Source organism: Musa acuminata, chromosome BXJ3-7 (assembly GCF_036884655.1).
Source record: "Musa acuminata AAA Group cultivar baxijiao chromosome BXJ3-7, Cavendish_Baxijiao_AAA, whole genome shotgun sequence".
In the NCBI taxonomy this organism is placed as follows: Eukaryota; Viridiplantae; Streptophyta; class Magnoliopsida; order Zingiberales; family Musaceae; genus Musa; species Musa acuminata.
This window is the reverse complement of record NC_088355.1, coordinates 38,076,786-38,093,238: the sequence shown is the minus strand read 5'-3', so window position 1 is coordinate 38,093,238 and position 16,453 is coordinate 38,076,786. Positions and strand designations below refer to the sequence as shown.

The 16,453-nt window shown below is 37.0% G+C and overlaps 1 protein-coding gene across 7 annotated transcripts; it reads left to right on the top strand.

Annotated features, from left to right (window-relative positions):
- Nucleotides 1-242: 242 nt before the first annotated feature.
- Nucleotides 243-16,304, top strand: LOC103992443 (pentatricopeptide repeat-containing protein At2g41720). 7 transcript variants are annotated; one of them, XR_010497957.1, is made up of 14 exons: nt 243-486; nt 1,098-1,549; nt 4,141-4,313; nt 4,532-4,637; nt 7,857-8,966; nt 9,048-9,153; nt 9,238-9,442; nt 9,984-10,116; nt 11,097-11,201; nt 11,537-11,657; nt 14,652-14,966; nt 15,509-15,591; nt 15,766-15,963; nt 16,134-16,302. XR_010497957.1 is itself a non-coding variant. In XM_009412138.3 (11 exons), the coding sequence occupies exons 2-11, from the start codon at nt 1,118-1,120 to the stop codon at nt 14,675-14,677; spliced, it is 2,517 nt and encodes an 838-aa protein (XP_009410413.2). In that variant the 5' UTR covers nt 243-486; nt 1,098-1,117; the 3' UTR covers nt 14,678-16,132. The 7 variants fall into 7 exon arrangements, 1 of the variants encoding a protein (XP_009410413.2); XR_010497954.1 differs by having other exon boundaries at nt 14,652-15,591; nt 16,134-16,304; XR_010497953.1 differs by having other exon boundaries at nt 15,437-15,963; nt 16,134-16,303.
- Nucleotides 16,305-16,453: the final 149 nt, after the last annotated feature.

The following is a 16,453-nucleotide window of genomic DNA, read 5'->3' as shown; positions in this document are numbered from 1 at the left end:
TGTCGCTTGCAAACATATAACAAAATATACTCTCTGCCATATTTGAGTGACGGCGTTATTATAATATGAATACTATTTGCTCAAAATAATATGAATAATTTTAGAGTTCTAACGGTTAACGCGCGGGACGTGCGCGCATATCGGTCGGTTGTGTGGGAATCTTGATGCATTGATCATCGCCGGCGCGGGAATCTTAGGGCGCTCATACATAACACCAGTGCGGGCCACTCCGCGACTCCAGACTCGCTGCTCTTCTCCTCCTCCCGCCGCTGCTCGAGATCGTATGATCTCATCCTCTCCTCTGGTCGTGGTCTTATTTCAGAGCTTCTTGTTCTCGAACCTTTTCGGCTTTTCTTGGTTCCTGAGACTTGGTGCGATCTCGACCGGGCTTTCAGTTTCGTCGGGGAACGGAACCGCTATAGCCCCCGAGATCGCGAGCATAGGTGAAGCTTGGCGAACTGCCATATCCTCCAAGATCTCGTCGAGGTTGGTTTTTTTGGCCCCCTTCTTGAATTAGTTTTGGCTTCTTGGATCATCTCTGTTGGGATTTCTTTACTTTCCTTCTTGAATTACAATAGGCTTGTTCATGTTCTTAGGGCTTCTTGTAAGTTTTCTTTTCCTCTCTTCAATCCCATGTTTCTAAACGCTCTTCCGAACGAAGCTTGAGTCATTAGGTTGCTACTTCTTCTTGTTGGGTTTGTCTCTCTTTTTCCCTCTTCTCTTTCTTTCCGTTGTTACTGCTTCATCAGATTCTTTAGGTGCCTCCGGGAGCAAGATGGTTGTTCATGAACCTACCTTCTCTAGATCTATATATGTGTCTAATTTAGATTAATTTCTCTGGGCATGGTCCAATTGCATTTGAACGTATATTCCAAATCCACAATGCGTGATGGTCCTCATTGAAGACTTAAAATGTGGAATTGATTCTCTTGATTGCAATGCATGTTGATGTCGTTAATTGAGTCGAAAATTGACATTGAAATGTCAAAATTGGGTCATTGGGTGCATATCGAGTTCGACGTCACATCACAATATGGTAATTATCCGCCTCACCGCCTCCGCTGCTATTTATCCTATCGCCCTCTCCCTCTCCCCAGCTGTGGCCGGCACAAGTCCAATGGATTGCAGCAGCGCGCTCTCCACCAAACCCGTCCCTCCCGCTCCTCCAAACCCCTCCTCCGCGAACCTCCCGGAATCCCCGACTCCGCAGCGCAAGATTTGGATCAAGCCGACGGCTCCGGCTTCCAAGAAGCAGCAGCAGCAGCAGCGGAGGAAGAAAGGGTCTGGGTGGGACGAGAAGAGGGTGGTGGGTTTCGTGGATTACGACGAGGGCGAGCGCCGCGTCTCTACCGAGATCAGCGGGGCCCGCAAGGATGAGATCCCTGCGAGGTACCGCCTCCGCGTCGACGGCAGCCGCTGGCAGAAGGACTGGAAGCTCTCCGAGGTCGTCGACCAGGTGATGAGGCTGCGCCACTGGGAGGACATCGATGGCGTCCTCAACCGCTGGGCCGGTCGCTTCGCTCGGAAAAACTTCCCTCTCCTCATTCGGGTACGTCTCAATTCCCCGCCTTCGTTTTTTTTTTTTTGCCGCTGGTGCGGAGGATTCACACGTTATATATCATGAAACCTTGTCCACGAATACTTTTTGAGGGGAGATTACATGGTTGATTGCGCAATATGGAACAAATGTAGCATCTTTGAAATCATATAGGCATGTATTACCGGGTAACAATTAGGCTTGCGATTGTACTTTCCATGGGGAAAAGAGATTTCCTACCAACATACACGATGGAGCATGCCTTGGCTTTATGTTATTGGATGAACAATGGACAAAATATTGAAGAAATTGGGGATTTATAAAGGTAAGATTGGTTGTTGGACAGGTCCTGACTGATGTGATTAAGTTTTGGTAGAATTTATCCAATGACAAGAGCCAGACTCTGTCAGCTTTTATCATATCCTACCAGGATAAATTCTTTGTATATTATGATATAATTTGTTGCACTGAGAAGAGACTAGCTTGTGTTATGCAGGGGGCATGTCCCAAAAGACACATGCCAACACTTCAACCCTCCATTGCAATGCAGTGTATCAAATGACATGCCAATCAAAGCTAATGACAATGCATTAATTTAGCAAGTGATATTTTTCAACATGCAAACTTGTGAAATCTAATGTCAAATATTTGGATGGGGTTCTCAAGTTGATCCAATTAATGTTAAATGTATCAGTTGTCAACTTCTCACACTGGATCATTTGATTTTACACCCAAATTGATTAAATCCATAGGAACTAAGAGATACGGTTCCATGATTTAATATGGCAAATATAAGACCAACTGAACAAGGTATGGGTATGTGTAAGTGGAGTGCATAGAAAAGGTAAACTTGACAACAAGTAGTTCTTTCTTCAGTGGTATTCAACAGTTACCACCTTTATATGGACAATTTTGTATTATCCTACGTTAAGACTTAACAGGTAACTGACATGTTCCAGCCTCCAAACCTTCCCTGACTGTTTAGAACATCGTACTAGGTTCTCAAATGAACTAGAACAAAAGTTTACTAGTTGAATCAGTTTTGAAAACCAAGACCCAGCTTCTGATATTTGAAAGATTGTGGAACGAATTAAGATTGCCTATTTATTTCCAGTTCTTTGTGGTCTCTAAGCAAACCATAAATTATGATGTTCATAAAACAAGCTGAAATAATTTGCACACTTATTGCTTCAACTAATTTGGTGGAGGTGCATGCCTAGATGTGAACATAAAGTGTCCACTTCCAAATTTAAACAGATGATACTCGTACTGCCTAAATATCATTTCCTTTGATCTATGGAATTTGACTGATGCAAAGAGTTCGTGTGCCAGAAGTTTTAGTTTTTTAGCAAAATTACTATGGGTAAGACTCTGTGATTTGATGCTCCCTTGATCCCGCATTGATGGGAGGCTTGTGTGCTGGGTGTACCTTTTTTAAAAATAAATTGCTTAAGGATCTAGGTATTTATGTGTTGTATCATGTGCTACCCTGTAGCCAGTACTTTTGTGCTGCATGTTGGATAGTGCTGTTACTTGGAACACATTAGCCTTCTCTGTTAAAAAGGAAAAAGAAAAAACTTGCCACTAATGGATTTGCCTGCATAGATACAGTATTAGGACTTCAGTGTGTGATGAGGGTTCAACTAGCATTTTGCACAAGATGTTTATGTTAAGTGATTTTCAGTGTCTGTCATGTATGTTACTTGGTGCACTTCGAGTGAAGGCTGATTTAGGATACTTAAAGATACTTGTAACAATTAGCAGGTGACCTACATAAAAAGAAGGAATTGAGATATTAAGAATCCTGACTCAGAAAGGCTATGTTCTTCAGTGTTCAACTTATCTCCTTGGAGTTTTTTGGATTCTTTCATGGTCATTGTGCATTTTGGCTAAAACAGCTGCAGATTCCTTAAGGATATTTAAGGTTGACAATAGATCTTTGAATTCCAGAAGAGAAGGAACTTAGTAATTTGAATGCTGGACAACGAAAGGAAGTCCTGGTAGCTGAAGTTGAAAAAACACCGGCACAACTTAAAGGCAGGGTAGATATTGCATTGAGTTGTGCCACCAAAGATATGAGTATGGGTTTCACAGTAAGGTAGTAACTAGTACTTTAAAATATGCAGTTCATAACAACACATGCTGATGCCACCCATACCATGCAACTTTGTGTTATGTTGCATTCCATCTATGTGCTATGCCAGTATGTTGCAACCTGGAGGTACTTTCCCTGTGCCATGCCTATGTATATACACCACAGAAACAGGCATATTATATGTCCTGGAGTTGGTACCATCTTTTGGACATAATGTGCAGAATTTGCTACATGGCAATCTTGGCTCACACCATAAATACAGCATATATGTAGATGACATGTGTATAGACATTGAGCTATAAGATTGATAACTTTGATCTTATAATCTTTTTTGTGTCAGTTGTAGACTCTGATATATGATGTTTATTACTACAGTTATTATGCCAATTCATCCTAAATGCATAAAGTGCTTAAACTATTTGGATGCTTTACAATTGTTACTATGTCTGTGAGTAACAAAATAATGTGCAGAAGTTAAATAAAATTTTTATGTTTGGGTATTTTTTAGGAAATAACAAGTACTGGTTCCCTTGATCATGCTGTACATGTGTTCCGGTGGATGAAAAATCAGAGACACTACTCTCCTCGGAGTGACATCTACAATATGCTCATTAGTCTGCATGCCAAACATAATCAAACTGATCAAGCACGCGGTTTATTTTTTGAGATGCAACAGTGGAGGTAATTTATTTGTGGAATGAAAATATAGATATGTTTTGTGGCATTATTTGTTGATGTGTGTGTTCAGATGCAGACTGTAAAGAAGGTAAACTTTTTAAATACCAGGCTACTGATTATGTTACTGATCAGTTTGTTAGACTGGAAAAGTTTGCTTAACAATGCCAAATATTAGTTTGTTGTGATGTTATCTGATGTTTGCATGTCTGACATTGTTTTAGGTGCAAACCTGATACTGAAACCTATAATTCTCTCATTAATGCACATGGTCGAGTTGGTCAGTGGCGTTGGGCTGTGAATATTATGGAAGATATGCTTCAAGCTGCTGTATGTACTTTATCATGAATTCCTGATCACACTGTTGTATGATAATAATTTTTTTCTTGCTCTTCTTTACGGCTGATTTCAGACCATGTTGCATTTGCTCTGAAAAGTCATCGACAACTAATCATAAGTTCCGTGATAATTTATCTACATCTTCTCTGATGAACTGGTTGTTTTAACCATCCAATGATAGTAACCAAATGGTGGATTATTTACTTCCTGTTTGGCTTATTGTAGCAACCTGCACTCATTTTTATTGTTTCCTAAGTTTTATGCCAATCAAATGAGAGCAACCCATCTATCTTAGTGTTTGGCTGTATGGATCAGCAAAGACTGGTCATAGAACCATTGTTACTGCAATTCTTTAATTTTATGGGGTAATGAGCAAGACTTTTGACATGATTTGAAAAATTTACTGATTTGAATCTGGATATGTTGAATGCAGGCTGATTTGTTACTTTTTTCGATCCTAATCATGAACTCTGATTAGCTGAGATGCAGGTTTAAAAATTTAGATTTGAGATTGATCATTAGAGATATATACTAATAATGGATTACTTGGATCAGGATATCCTGAGGGGGATACTATAATTTTTATGTTTCGGTTAAAAAAAATAAAATAAAGTAGATAAAAGATTAAAATTTCAACCAAGTAAAATAATTTAGCAGATTAAAATTTAGTGGTCCTTGACAGAGGGGTTTCTAATGATGTGTATATTTGTGTACCCTTTGGGAAATTGATTAAAATCACACAAGTAGTCCTTGGTTGGACTGATGTGTATTCCCAGTACTGTTTTGGCACATTGAGTCTCATGGAACTGTACACTGACTATGCTATATATTCATACTATGGTAGGTCAAATTTTGATCCCTTTCAATTGGCATAAAGGGTGTGCTAGCAGTATAATCTTGAGGTATATATATCGACAATATACTGAAATTTCATGTGTTGCCAATATTTTATAACAAGGTATTAAGTCTTAATGAATACCAATAGTGGTCCTTGGTGGATCAATTTGGTACTGCTAAGGTGGGGTGTGCCAGATGTTGGTTCGTCTTTGTGCTATCTAGTACTTCTCCAACTGAAGAGGACACAGGAGAGGAGGTGCGGAAGGAGGAGGTGGTAGCGGTGTTGCAACGGAGAGATGGCAGTGGTGATTTGATTGGGAGGCGGAGGAAGTGGAAGAGAAGGGTGGAGATATTGTACGAGATGCATAAGAGAGGAAGCGAGAGAACATGTGAGAGAAATAGGGATATAAAGAAGAAAAAGAAAAGAAAGAGATAGTTGTCTCATAGGTACATGTGCTGGGTGGTATGTAGGTTTACTGTCTGGTACACCTATTTATACCGCTCAAATTTTGACTGGACCATTGGTATGGATTGGGTGAAAATTTGAAATTTCAGGTCTGCATATTGGTCATGGCTCAGACAGGGAAAAAACTGACCTATATCAATCAGCATGTTCTCTTTGCAACCTCGTTTGAAACATTGAAGGTTGATTTTCTGCTGTAAGGGAATCCTTTGTTCATCATTTGCCTATTGACAAATTCTAATATGATACAATGTATTCCAACCATCCATGACCTATCCAATTTCAGTTGATTTCCTGATTTCTTAATCTTGATCCAAGAAATAGTTTATAACCATGCCATAGGATAGGAAGGAAAAGAGGGAAGCGAAAAAGGAAAGGTAAAGAAAGTCTATGACTGTCTACGAAACAGAGAAGACATTAGTATTAGACTTCTTAAGGAATTTGCCGTGGGTTTCGGGATTAATCCAGAATCTCGTGGGCTCTATCTCAAATAAGTTCTCTATTTGTCTTAGCATCACTCTACATGTCACCTGTTTGGTGTTTTTAGTGGCAACGACGCAACAATGAGAGCTCACTATTATCTTTAAATCTATGAGTGGATAAATTTTGGACCTTTATGTATGGCATATCATTAGTTATTTTCTAAGAATCATTCTCCAATATTTTCATTATTATTTCATGAGATTTATTTCTTGGATATTAATTCTTTATTTAGGTTTTTTTGGAAATTAGTTATTGTATGAAATGTTAAGGCAAAATATCTTTTAGCATGCACTATTGGATTTTTAAAGAAATTGTTTGTCTAATGTTTATTCTATTATTTAATATAATTTTGTTTTTAAATTATTTTTTCATTGTTTTTGATATTGATCTGATTTGACTGATTTTGTTGATCTTTAGCTTATCCTCCCTAGCTGATCTTGATTTCAATCTTCATCCTGTTTCCAATGACAATCTGTCTAACATGGTATGCTATTAGAGGCCGCCCACTAAGGAATGATCTTCGGCAAGTCTTTGGCCTTGATGAGTACATTAAACCATTAAGTGGAGATGATGGAACCATGTTCACTCTCACATTGGTATTGGTGGATGTGTTGGTATATAAGGTTAGACGAAACAGTAGTGATATGAATTGAAGCATTTTGGGCTCTAGGATTAGAGGTTCTATCCAAGTTACTTTGCCAATGTGCCTGTTGAGTTGGGTTACGACATGATAGTTCTAACTGTTGGGCAATGATAGTGCAATGATATTGACCCTTCCAGTCCAAATTCTGAAATCCCAGGCTTTGATAGGTTTCACCATATATATCCATATACATATACATTATACATATGCATATGCATATGCATATGCATATGCATATGCATATATATATATATATATATAAAATCTAATTATATCGTACACAGGTATAGCCCTTGAATTCATCAGTCTTGTTCTCCAGGATATGAATTGAAGCATTTTGGGCTCTAGGATTAGAGGTCCTATCCAAGTTACTTTGCCAATGGGCTCGTCAGGTTGGGTTCTGGCATGGTGGTTCTAACTCTTGGGCAATGATAGTTCAATGATATTGATCCTTCCAGTCCAAATTCTGAAGGCTCAGGCTTTGATAGGTTTCACCAAATATTGATATATATATATGTGTGTGTGTGTGTGTATTCACAATTATATCGTACACATGTATAGCCCTTGAATTGATTAGTCTTGTTCTCTCTCTTCTGTAAACTAGTAGCATTAGTATACTCAACAATAAGAACCTGATGCTCTTGACATTGAGCTGGGTGAATGTGAATATCATATATATATTTTTTGTTTCTCAAAGTTGTATTATTTATATATCTTTCAATTTTGTTGTCTTGCTTTCTATGTGGATGATATTTATTCTGAATGTTCCATGTTGTTCATGCAGATACCTCCTAGCCGAACTACATACAATAATTTGATTAGTGCTTGTGGATCTGGTGGCCACTGGAAAGAGGCTCTTGAAATTTGCAAGAAAATGACAGAAAATGGTGTGGGGCCTGATTTGGTGACTCATAACATTATTTTATCAGCTTTCAAAAGAGGAGCTCAATATTCAAAATCTCTGGCTTACTTTGATCTGATGAAAGAAACAAATATTTGCCCTGACACTATCACTTTTAATATAGTTATACATTGCCTTGTTAAGCTTGGACAATTTGGAAAAGCAGTGGATGTTTTTAACTCAATGCGAGAGAGAGGTGCAAAGTGTCAGCCTGATATAGTTACTTTTACCTGCATCATTCATGCATATTCAACTTGTGGACAAATTGAGAATTGCAAGGTGGCATTTGATATGATTCTTGCTGAAGGACTGAAACCTAATATTGTTGCTTATAATGCACTAATTGGTGCCTATGCTTCTAATGGAATGCATACAGAGGCATTGGCCACTTTTAATTTACTTAAACATGCAGGATTGAGACCTGATGTTGTATCATACACTTCCTTACTTAATGCTTATGGACGATCAGGACAGCCCGAAAAGGCTAAAGGATTCTTTGACATGATTAAACAGAATTCGTTGAGGCCAAATATTGTTAGTTACAACGCATTAATTGATGCATATGGATCTTCAGGTTTGTTGGCTGAAGCCATAGGAGTGTTGCATGCCATGGAAGAAGATGGTGTTCAAGCAGATATTGTCTCAATAAGCACACTTTTGGCAGCTTGTGGCCGATGTAGTCAAATTGTAAACATTGACTCTATACTATCAGCGGCTAGATCACGACGGATTAAGTTAAACACAGTTGCATATAACTCGGCAATTGGGAGCTATATGAGTGTGGAGGAATATGATAAAGCTGTATCTTTATACAGGTCAATGAGAGAAGATAATATAAAACCTGATTCCATTACTTTCAATATACTAATTAGTGGTTCTTGTAAGGTGAAAAAATATGCAGAGTCCTTACAGTTTTTGGATGAGATGATGGACCTAAATATTCCATTTTCCAAGGAGGTTTACTCATCTCTGATCCACTCATACAGCAAACAGGTAAGTGATACTGACTTGCTCAGCTAATTGGTTCCTGGTCTATTTACCTATTATGACATGCATTGGTTGATTTCTTGCCAGGGCCAGCTAACAGAGGCTGAATCTATTTTCAATATGATGAAGGGGACTGATTGCTCACCTGATGTTATAACATACACTTCCATGATTCATGCATATTCTATAGCAGGTATCTTACTTGCTAAACTAAGATAGACAGGGAGTGTTTGAAAGGAACAAATTTTAACTAAGTGTGATTTTGGAATCACTTTAGGGAACTGGATGAAAGCCTGGGAGCTGTTTGAAGACATGGAAAGAAATAACATTCAGCCAGATCCTGTTCTATGTTCATCATTAATAGAAGCCCTGAACATTGGATGCCAACCTGAGAAGGTTCTTTGGTTGGCAGAATTGATGAGAGAGAAGTATATCCCATTAAACTCAAGTGCTTCTTTTGGGGTCATATATGCTTGCAGCATGTAAGCTTTCTGTTTATACGACAAAAGTCAAGAGTACTTTTATAACTGATTAGATATTGGTTGCTTAGGACATTCATTATCATTAAGAATGGACTTATTTGCGGTACAGCTGTAATGGTCCTGCAACTTTCTTATGGTTATTTTCCTAGTGATGCTGGGTGATGCTTCCCTCCTTTTTTCTGCCTAACATCCGTTTTATCTGATTCCATTTTTATTATATGATGTTTGGCTTGTTATTTTGAAACAATATTTTTTTACTAGGCAATATTGCAACAAACAAGAGAAAATCACAACCTAGTGCATGCCTTGCTAGGCCTTTAGTTCCTAATATTCTTTATTAAAATGACATCACAATACTATGCCAGCGCTACTGAAAACTTATGAGTGATACCATCTAATTGCATCTTTGCGTTTCTTCAGTGGCAAACTTCAACTGAAATTAAAATATAGAAAACAATGATTTTATTTGTGTGCTTTAAAATATCTTGAAATTGAGCTGGTTCTAGTTTACTAAGAAAATCATTTCTACTTTCCTTTCAAGGGTAAGAGACTGGAGGGCAGCAAGCAAAACGATTGAATGTATGGAGACATCATTCTCATCAATTTCACTTGGTCTCTTAAATCAGATTCTGCATTTCCTTGGAAAGAGTGGAAAGATTGAGACCATGATGAAGGTATCTGTTTCACAATAACAGGTCATTAATTGAAAAACTAGGTATTGATAGCATATATGTTAAAATTAGGACAAACTTGATACTCTTTATCATAATGTCAAAATTTTGTGATAGTTAATGGAGACTGGATGCACTGGATTCTGAGTTGACTAGTAAGAGTTTTACAAACTTGAGCAACGCTGATAGATGTTAACCATGCTTGACATAGATGATGTCTAGTTGGAGCTGCTCATTTGATAGTTTGGTCGAATCTCAGATCAATAACTGCGTTAACATCAAATGTTGTCTCCTATTGCTGACATGAAATCTCTTATTTTCCGCTTTCATTGACTTTATGGATATTATTTGTGAAGGATCAGGTACAAATAAAAAAGTAGCCATCATTGGTGCAGCTCCTGTAGCACATTTAGTCATCTAGAAATTGAGCTTTCTTCTGGAAAGAATCCTTTTTCCTTGTAAATGACATGTCAACAGCTTATATTACACCTTGTCTGTCTAATATTTCAAAATAAATAGTTCAAAGAATTTAAAGTTTGAGAAGAAAATATACCTAATTCAACATATCTGTTCATCTTTCTTACAGAATATTTCTGAACTTTAGAGCAAGTTCTAGTGCTTTTGTTTAACGAATTGTTCCCATTTGTCAAAATTTTCTTCTCAGTGAACTATCTGTTGAACAAACACAACTCTTATTAGGCATACACATTTATTTGAAAACCATTGACTCTATACACACCATTTTGCCTAATAATTAGGGCATGCAAAAAGCATGAATCTATCAGCTCCATGATTTTCAATACATATCCGTCGATATCTTACATTTGTGGTTGTCCCCAATCATCTTATGTCGTGATTCTTACCCTCTTGACATTTTAAGGTAGAGGTGATCTTCATATGGTTGAAATGTTGTCTATGGTATACCTTTCACTTCTCCTAAAGGAACAATATATGATCAGTGCTTTTCTCCTATTCTTATACAGGTTTATTACAAGATATTATCCTCACATTCAAACGTCAGCTTGGTAACACACACAATTTTGTTGAAGAATCTTTTAGCATCTGGAAGATGGAGGATGTGTATTGAGGTTTGTCTGGCTTGTTATGAAATATGAAGTGCTCAAGTGTTTTGTATATTCTTTTCTTGTTTTTTTTTATGTTAAATCTTCATTTATTCTTTGAAATTTGAATTTGATAATCTGAATAGTAGAATGGCAGCATCATTCTTTATGCTTCTTGCTTGTGTTTCATGCTTATGATTATATTTTAACTGATTTGCGTAGCTTCAGTATTGATGATTGGTTTCTTTTACCTCCTATATATTATAATCTGAATTTTGTATTCTCACATTGTTTTTCATGTTAGATGAAGATATCTTTAATATCATAATCATGAACTACACAATTAAGTTCTTTATGCACAGGTTTTGCAGTGGATGGAAGATGCAGGAATTCAACCAACACTAAACATGTATCGCAGTGTTCTTTCATATGCTAGGAAGGACAACAGCGTGGAACATGCTAATCTCATCCAAGAAAGAATAAGTACATAAACTAATCTCAATGTCAGATCATTGTCTTTAATTTTTTACACTTCCAAGTAACCGAACTATTTTTCTCTGAACTTTGAATTGCTCTTGTCAAACTTGTATGAAACTTTTACATCAGTAATTTTGCGTTTATCTTTTCAATTTGATTTTTGCAAGGTACTATATAAGGGGAAATGAAAGATGAACATGGAATGAAAATTTGGGAAATGAGAAAAATTTAACTGTTCTTCTCCAGAACTAGTCACGGGTTAAAGTGGTGACATAATGAAAGTAGAAGTAAATACGGCATGTGAGTAGAAATGAACATTTGATATCATCTGACTTAATGTTTGGATTTGAAACGTCAGAATTTATAAGATTTGTTGATTTATGTGCTTATATGTGCCTTTCATTTTAAGGTTGTTGATGGTCAAACTGGGGGTTGCAAACATAAGCTGTTCCATTTAAAGATTTCGTCTAATAAACCTGGATCTGGATTGAGTTTGTGACTTGGTAGCTGATTCGTTGATCCAACTGCTAATTGGATAGCAGAGCTAGAAGGACTAGGGTCAATCTAAACTGGCAATGATAATTATCATATCTGATAGACGAGAGGGGCCTTACGATAGAACAAAGTGTCTCTTTTACACCATTAGACAAATGTCTGAGGGTTTGACCTTATGTTATTGTAAGTGCAAGATCACCATCAGACGAGGTCTCATTGTTAGAGATGGTGGTGTCGGTGGCAGGAGGTGTCGGTAGCAAAATAGTCTTGTTCACTTAATAATTTTTTGTTCAAACATTGTGTTTGTTCATCAATCTCTGGGTTTTGTTTCACCTAGTTTATTATTTCCTTCTTTTTTCTATTTTGGCAACCCATTGACTGGATCTCAGTTTCAGCATTTCCAGACCTAGAACTTGTCATGAAAGTTAAGGTGCACCATTAGACGAGATTATTCTAGACTTTTCAAGACTCAACCCTTGTTCATTTAACTGCTTTGCTTTCGGTTGAGGTGAAGATTTCTGTTAGAGTGCCTAGACTCCCCACATTGCTAAATTATGTGGTTCCATAAGTTCTGCTGGATATAGTTAAATATTGTATTAGTGCTTTCTGATATTTGTTTTTAGATAATTCTGTGCGACATTACTAATTTGAACAAAAAATGAAACTTAAAAGAGTTTCTTTCTGGTTTTGTGGCTTATTCTATTTATCCTTTAGTTTTGCTCCCATGATTTATTTGAACTGTGTGTATTTGTTATGCTCTGTCATCTCCCCTCATCTTCTGCTTCTCTTTTTCTTGTACCCCGTTAGTTGGGCCAGTTGGATCATAGGTTATGGATCGAAATGCTGCCAATGCATTGTGTCTTTAGATTTGATATTTGGGATTTGGATCAGATACAAATATCAATCATGACATGATCCATTTACAGCCCTAAGTCAAATAATCATTATGCCCTACCTGCTGTTTTTTTTTTTTCTGTGAAAAAGAAAATTCATCTCATTCTAGTCATCCAAGCTCAGGAAATCTTAGAATGCATGATACAGCACAAACCCTGATCAGCATGACCCAAATTGGCTAACCAGTCATTGGGCCTGTATTATCTTCCTATATACATGACAAAAGATCTAATTTATGCAAATTTTTTTAATAATTAAAACAATCATTAGTACACGGTAATCTCCATGGTACAAGTCTTAAGACCCTGTGAGCAAAAGAAGAGTGGGCATCTACAATGTGGTTAACGATCTCAAGATCAATAGCCATCCAAAATACTTGTTTATTTGATTAGTTCTATTGAAGTTCCAACTAATGAAATAGGCACTAGAAGAAATAACTATTCATATTAGACGTTTTTTTTTCTAAAACTATGTATTTGCAGATTCTTTTGAAATTAGAAAAGTGTTGTCCTCTTAACTTTGAAGTTCCCTGAAATCTAAGGTCTAAATAGAAAAAGCAAGATATGAGTTTTCTGAATTCATTAGTGTGCTATTCAGCAAATTGAATTTCAAGCAAAAAAATGCATATTCATCACCTTATTTGAGAGGCTTGTTGTTCCGGTTCTGACTGTCATGCTTCTTTACTTCTTTACTAAACGCTACATCCAAGATCAAGCAAGGAGATTAAACAGCAGGGTGAATAAATTTTTGCTGCAGTCAATTTCATCAATGGAATAATTTTTTTGTTTTTGGATTTATGATAAAGGCAATGCACCTATCCTGTTTTAGAAGACTAGACTGTGATCTCTGGAAGAATTTCCATGTTCTTGGATGCAATTTTTCTTTTGAAGTAGATTATAGTTATTGTTTCCTTCATTATCTATATCAAGGTTCGCAATACCGTACCGTACCGGAGTTTCGATCTGGGCTCGGTACTGGTACGGTACGGTATACCGCTCGGTACACCCAGGTGTACCGAGCGGTATATTCAGGCGTGCCGAGCACTGTAGCACTGCTACAGTGCTACAGTGCTACTACATTACTGCTACAGTGTCGGAACGGTAACATATGGTCCGCGTACCGGAAGCCTGTCGGACCGGTACTGCAAACCATGATCTATATCAAATTTACTCAGGAATTATGATAAATTAGTAAATGCAACTTAATAGTATCTTCTTCTTCGTTGAGAATGGACAGTACAATTTGTATCAGAACCAAGAAAATTATGTCAAGGACAAATACAAGTTATCCCCACAGAGGTTTTACAATTTGTTCTTGCATTCAGTTTTCTTTGTGACAATTACAAGGAAAAGTGAAATAAATGCACCCGGTGCTTCACAAGCTTTAATCTCTCTCTCTCTCTCTCTCTCTCTCTCTCTCTCTCTTCCCTACCTTTTCTTTTGATATAAGGAGCAACTTAGCCTATCATGTTTTGATGGATGCAGTGCTAACTAGGTGTGGCAACCTGTGTCGGTGTGTAATATTATGCACTACATCTTTGGTAGATGTCTTAGTGAACTGCCTTTTTAGATTTTATTTTAAAGAATAACATTTATTCGGATGCATTGACAGGTACCTTAAGAGGCAAGATCGACTAAGGCTTAACTAAGCTGTGAAAATCGATGCCCTTTAATGGAAGGAGCAAGTGGAACCCAGTAGTCATAAGAATGCCTACTAATTTCCAGAAGTCATACATTCATGTGAAAGGAATGAATGATCTAATGTCGGCACTTTAATAATACTCTAGCTGATCACTCGACTTTGGCTCTGGGAGCCCTAGGGTTTCTTTGTCTGCAACTGTTCGTCTTGGTAGGAAAAGGAAGAAGAGTAAAAGAGAAGAGGAAGAGGAGATTCCTCTCTTGTTCCTCGTCTGAGAAAGATTATATGGTAAGTGCCTCATTCGTCTTTCTATTTTCTTTTTTTGGTTCTTTACTATTGATACCGATTGGTGCAAGATGATATATTGGCATATCACAATATTGTACTGGTTTGGCCATAGGAGACATTGAATAGTTTGGTTCAAAATATTTAGAAACCAAAATGTATATGATTTGGATGGCCTTTAATGTGGTCATCAAACTAAGATGATGAACAATATTAATTTAATGCATGAAAATTGTTCATGCATTAAAGTATGATTTGGCTACCTTGCAAATGATCAAACATTGACCATGATCTAAATATTGTTTTATATGTACAATAACTCATCTGTTTTTTTTTAAATACAAATGTATTCTGTGCAGTTAAAAAAAAAAGACGTTTTTCTCCACTTAGCGCTTATGTTGGAATGTCTTCAGAAAAGAAATCTTTTATAATGTATTGCCTTTTCAGCTTTGATTATGTTTTTGAGGTGACAGGATTCAGGTCTTCATCCTGCTGACGATATTCAGGTCTCTCTCTCTCTCTCTCTCTCTCTCACACACACACAGGTTGATGGATATGCATACAGACACAGCATTTCAGATTTAATCATGTATGTTCTCGTGAGATCTTTGGACCACAAGAACTGCAGGTGACTGAAATAGTGTGTTCACTGTTACTATGTACTGATATACACCATGTGAGACCATTTTTCAATTGCTACTCTAGACATGATAACTTTATCAAATTTTTTGTTCCAGTAGAACATACACTAATCTTCTTTTCGTCTCCTCAAGTGGTGATCATCTTATTTTCATTGTAACAGGGACGAGATCACCATCTGTCATGTTGATAATCTTACTTTGGCATTGTCAAAGTAAACAAATATCACCAGGCTCTTGGTGGAAATATATCCATAAGATGTTGATTTCAGCTACCCTGGAACAAGGTAGCTAATCATCAATTTGGTGCAATCCCCACCAGATGAACCAGTGATCAAGTCATGAAGGATATCTTTATAAAAGTATGCTATCAAAGTAGAAGATTTTTAAAATGTCTAAATGTGCCTTATATTCTGAATATTTTTGATAAAAAAAAGTTATAATGGTTAGTTACTGTTGGAAATAAAAATGTATGCAATGCTGATCCTGTTGCTGACATCAATAAGCAGTTTGTGTATGGTTTCGGTTGTAGGTCGGTGGAGTTGCTGAATATACTGTGGCAAAAGATGAGAAATTGGAAAGGTAGCAACCCTGACACTGTATAATGGCATTTCAAATATGATACCAGACACAAAGATGAGCATAATCATAAGCTAACTCTTATATTGTTTTATTTTAGCGACAAACAAACAAGCCTTTTTTGCTGTTATTATTTCTTTAGATGCATAATGGACATTTATGGAGCTGTGAGAGTACAATTCGTGACATCTCAACCTGCCCCACAGGCATGGAAGGTTAGTAATTTTTATGAATATCCACAACCTATGGTCTAATCAGGTTTTAGTTGATCCA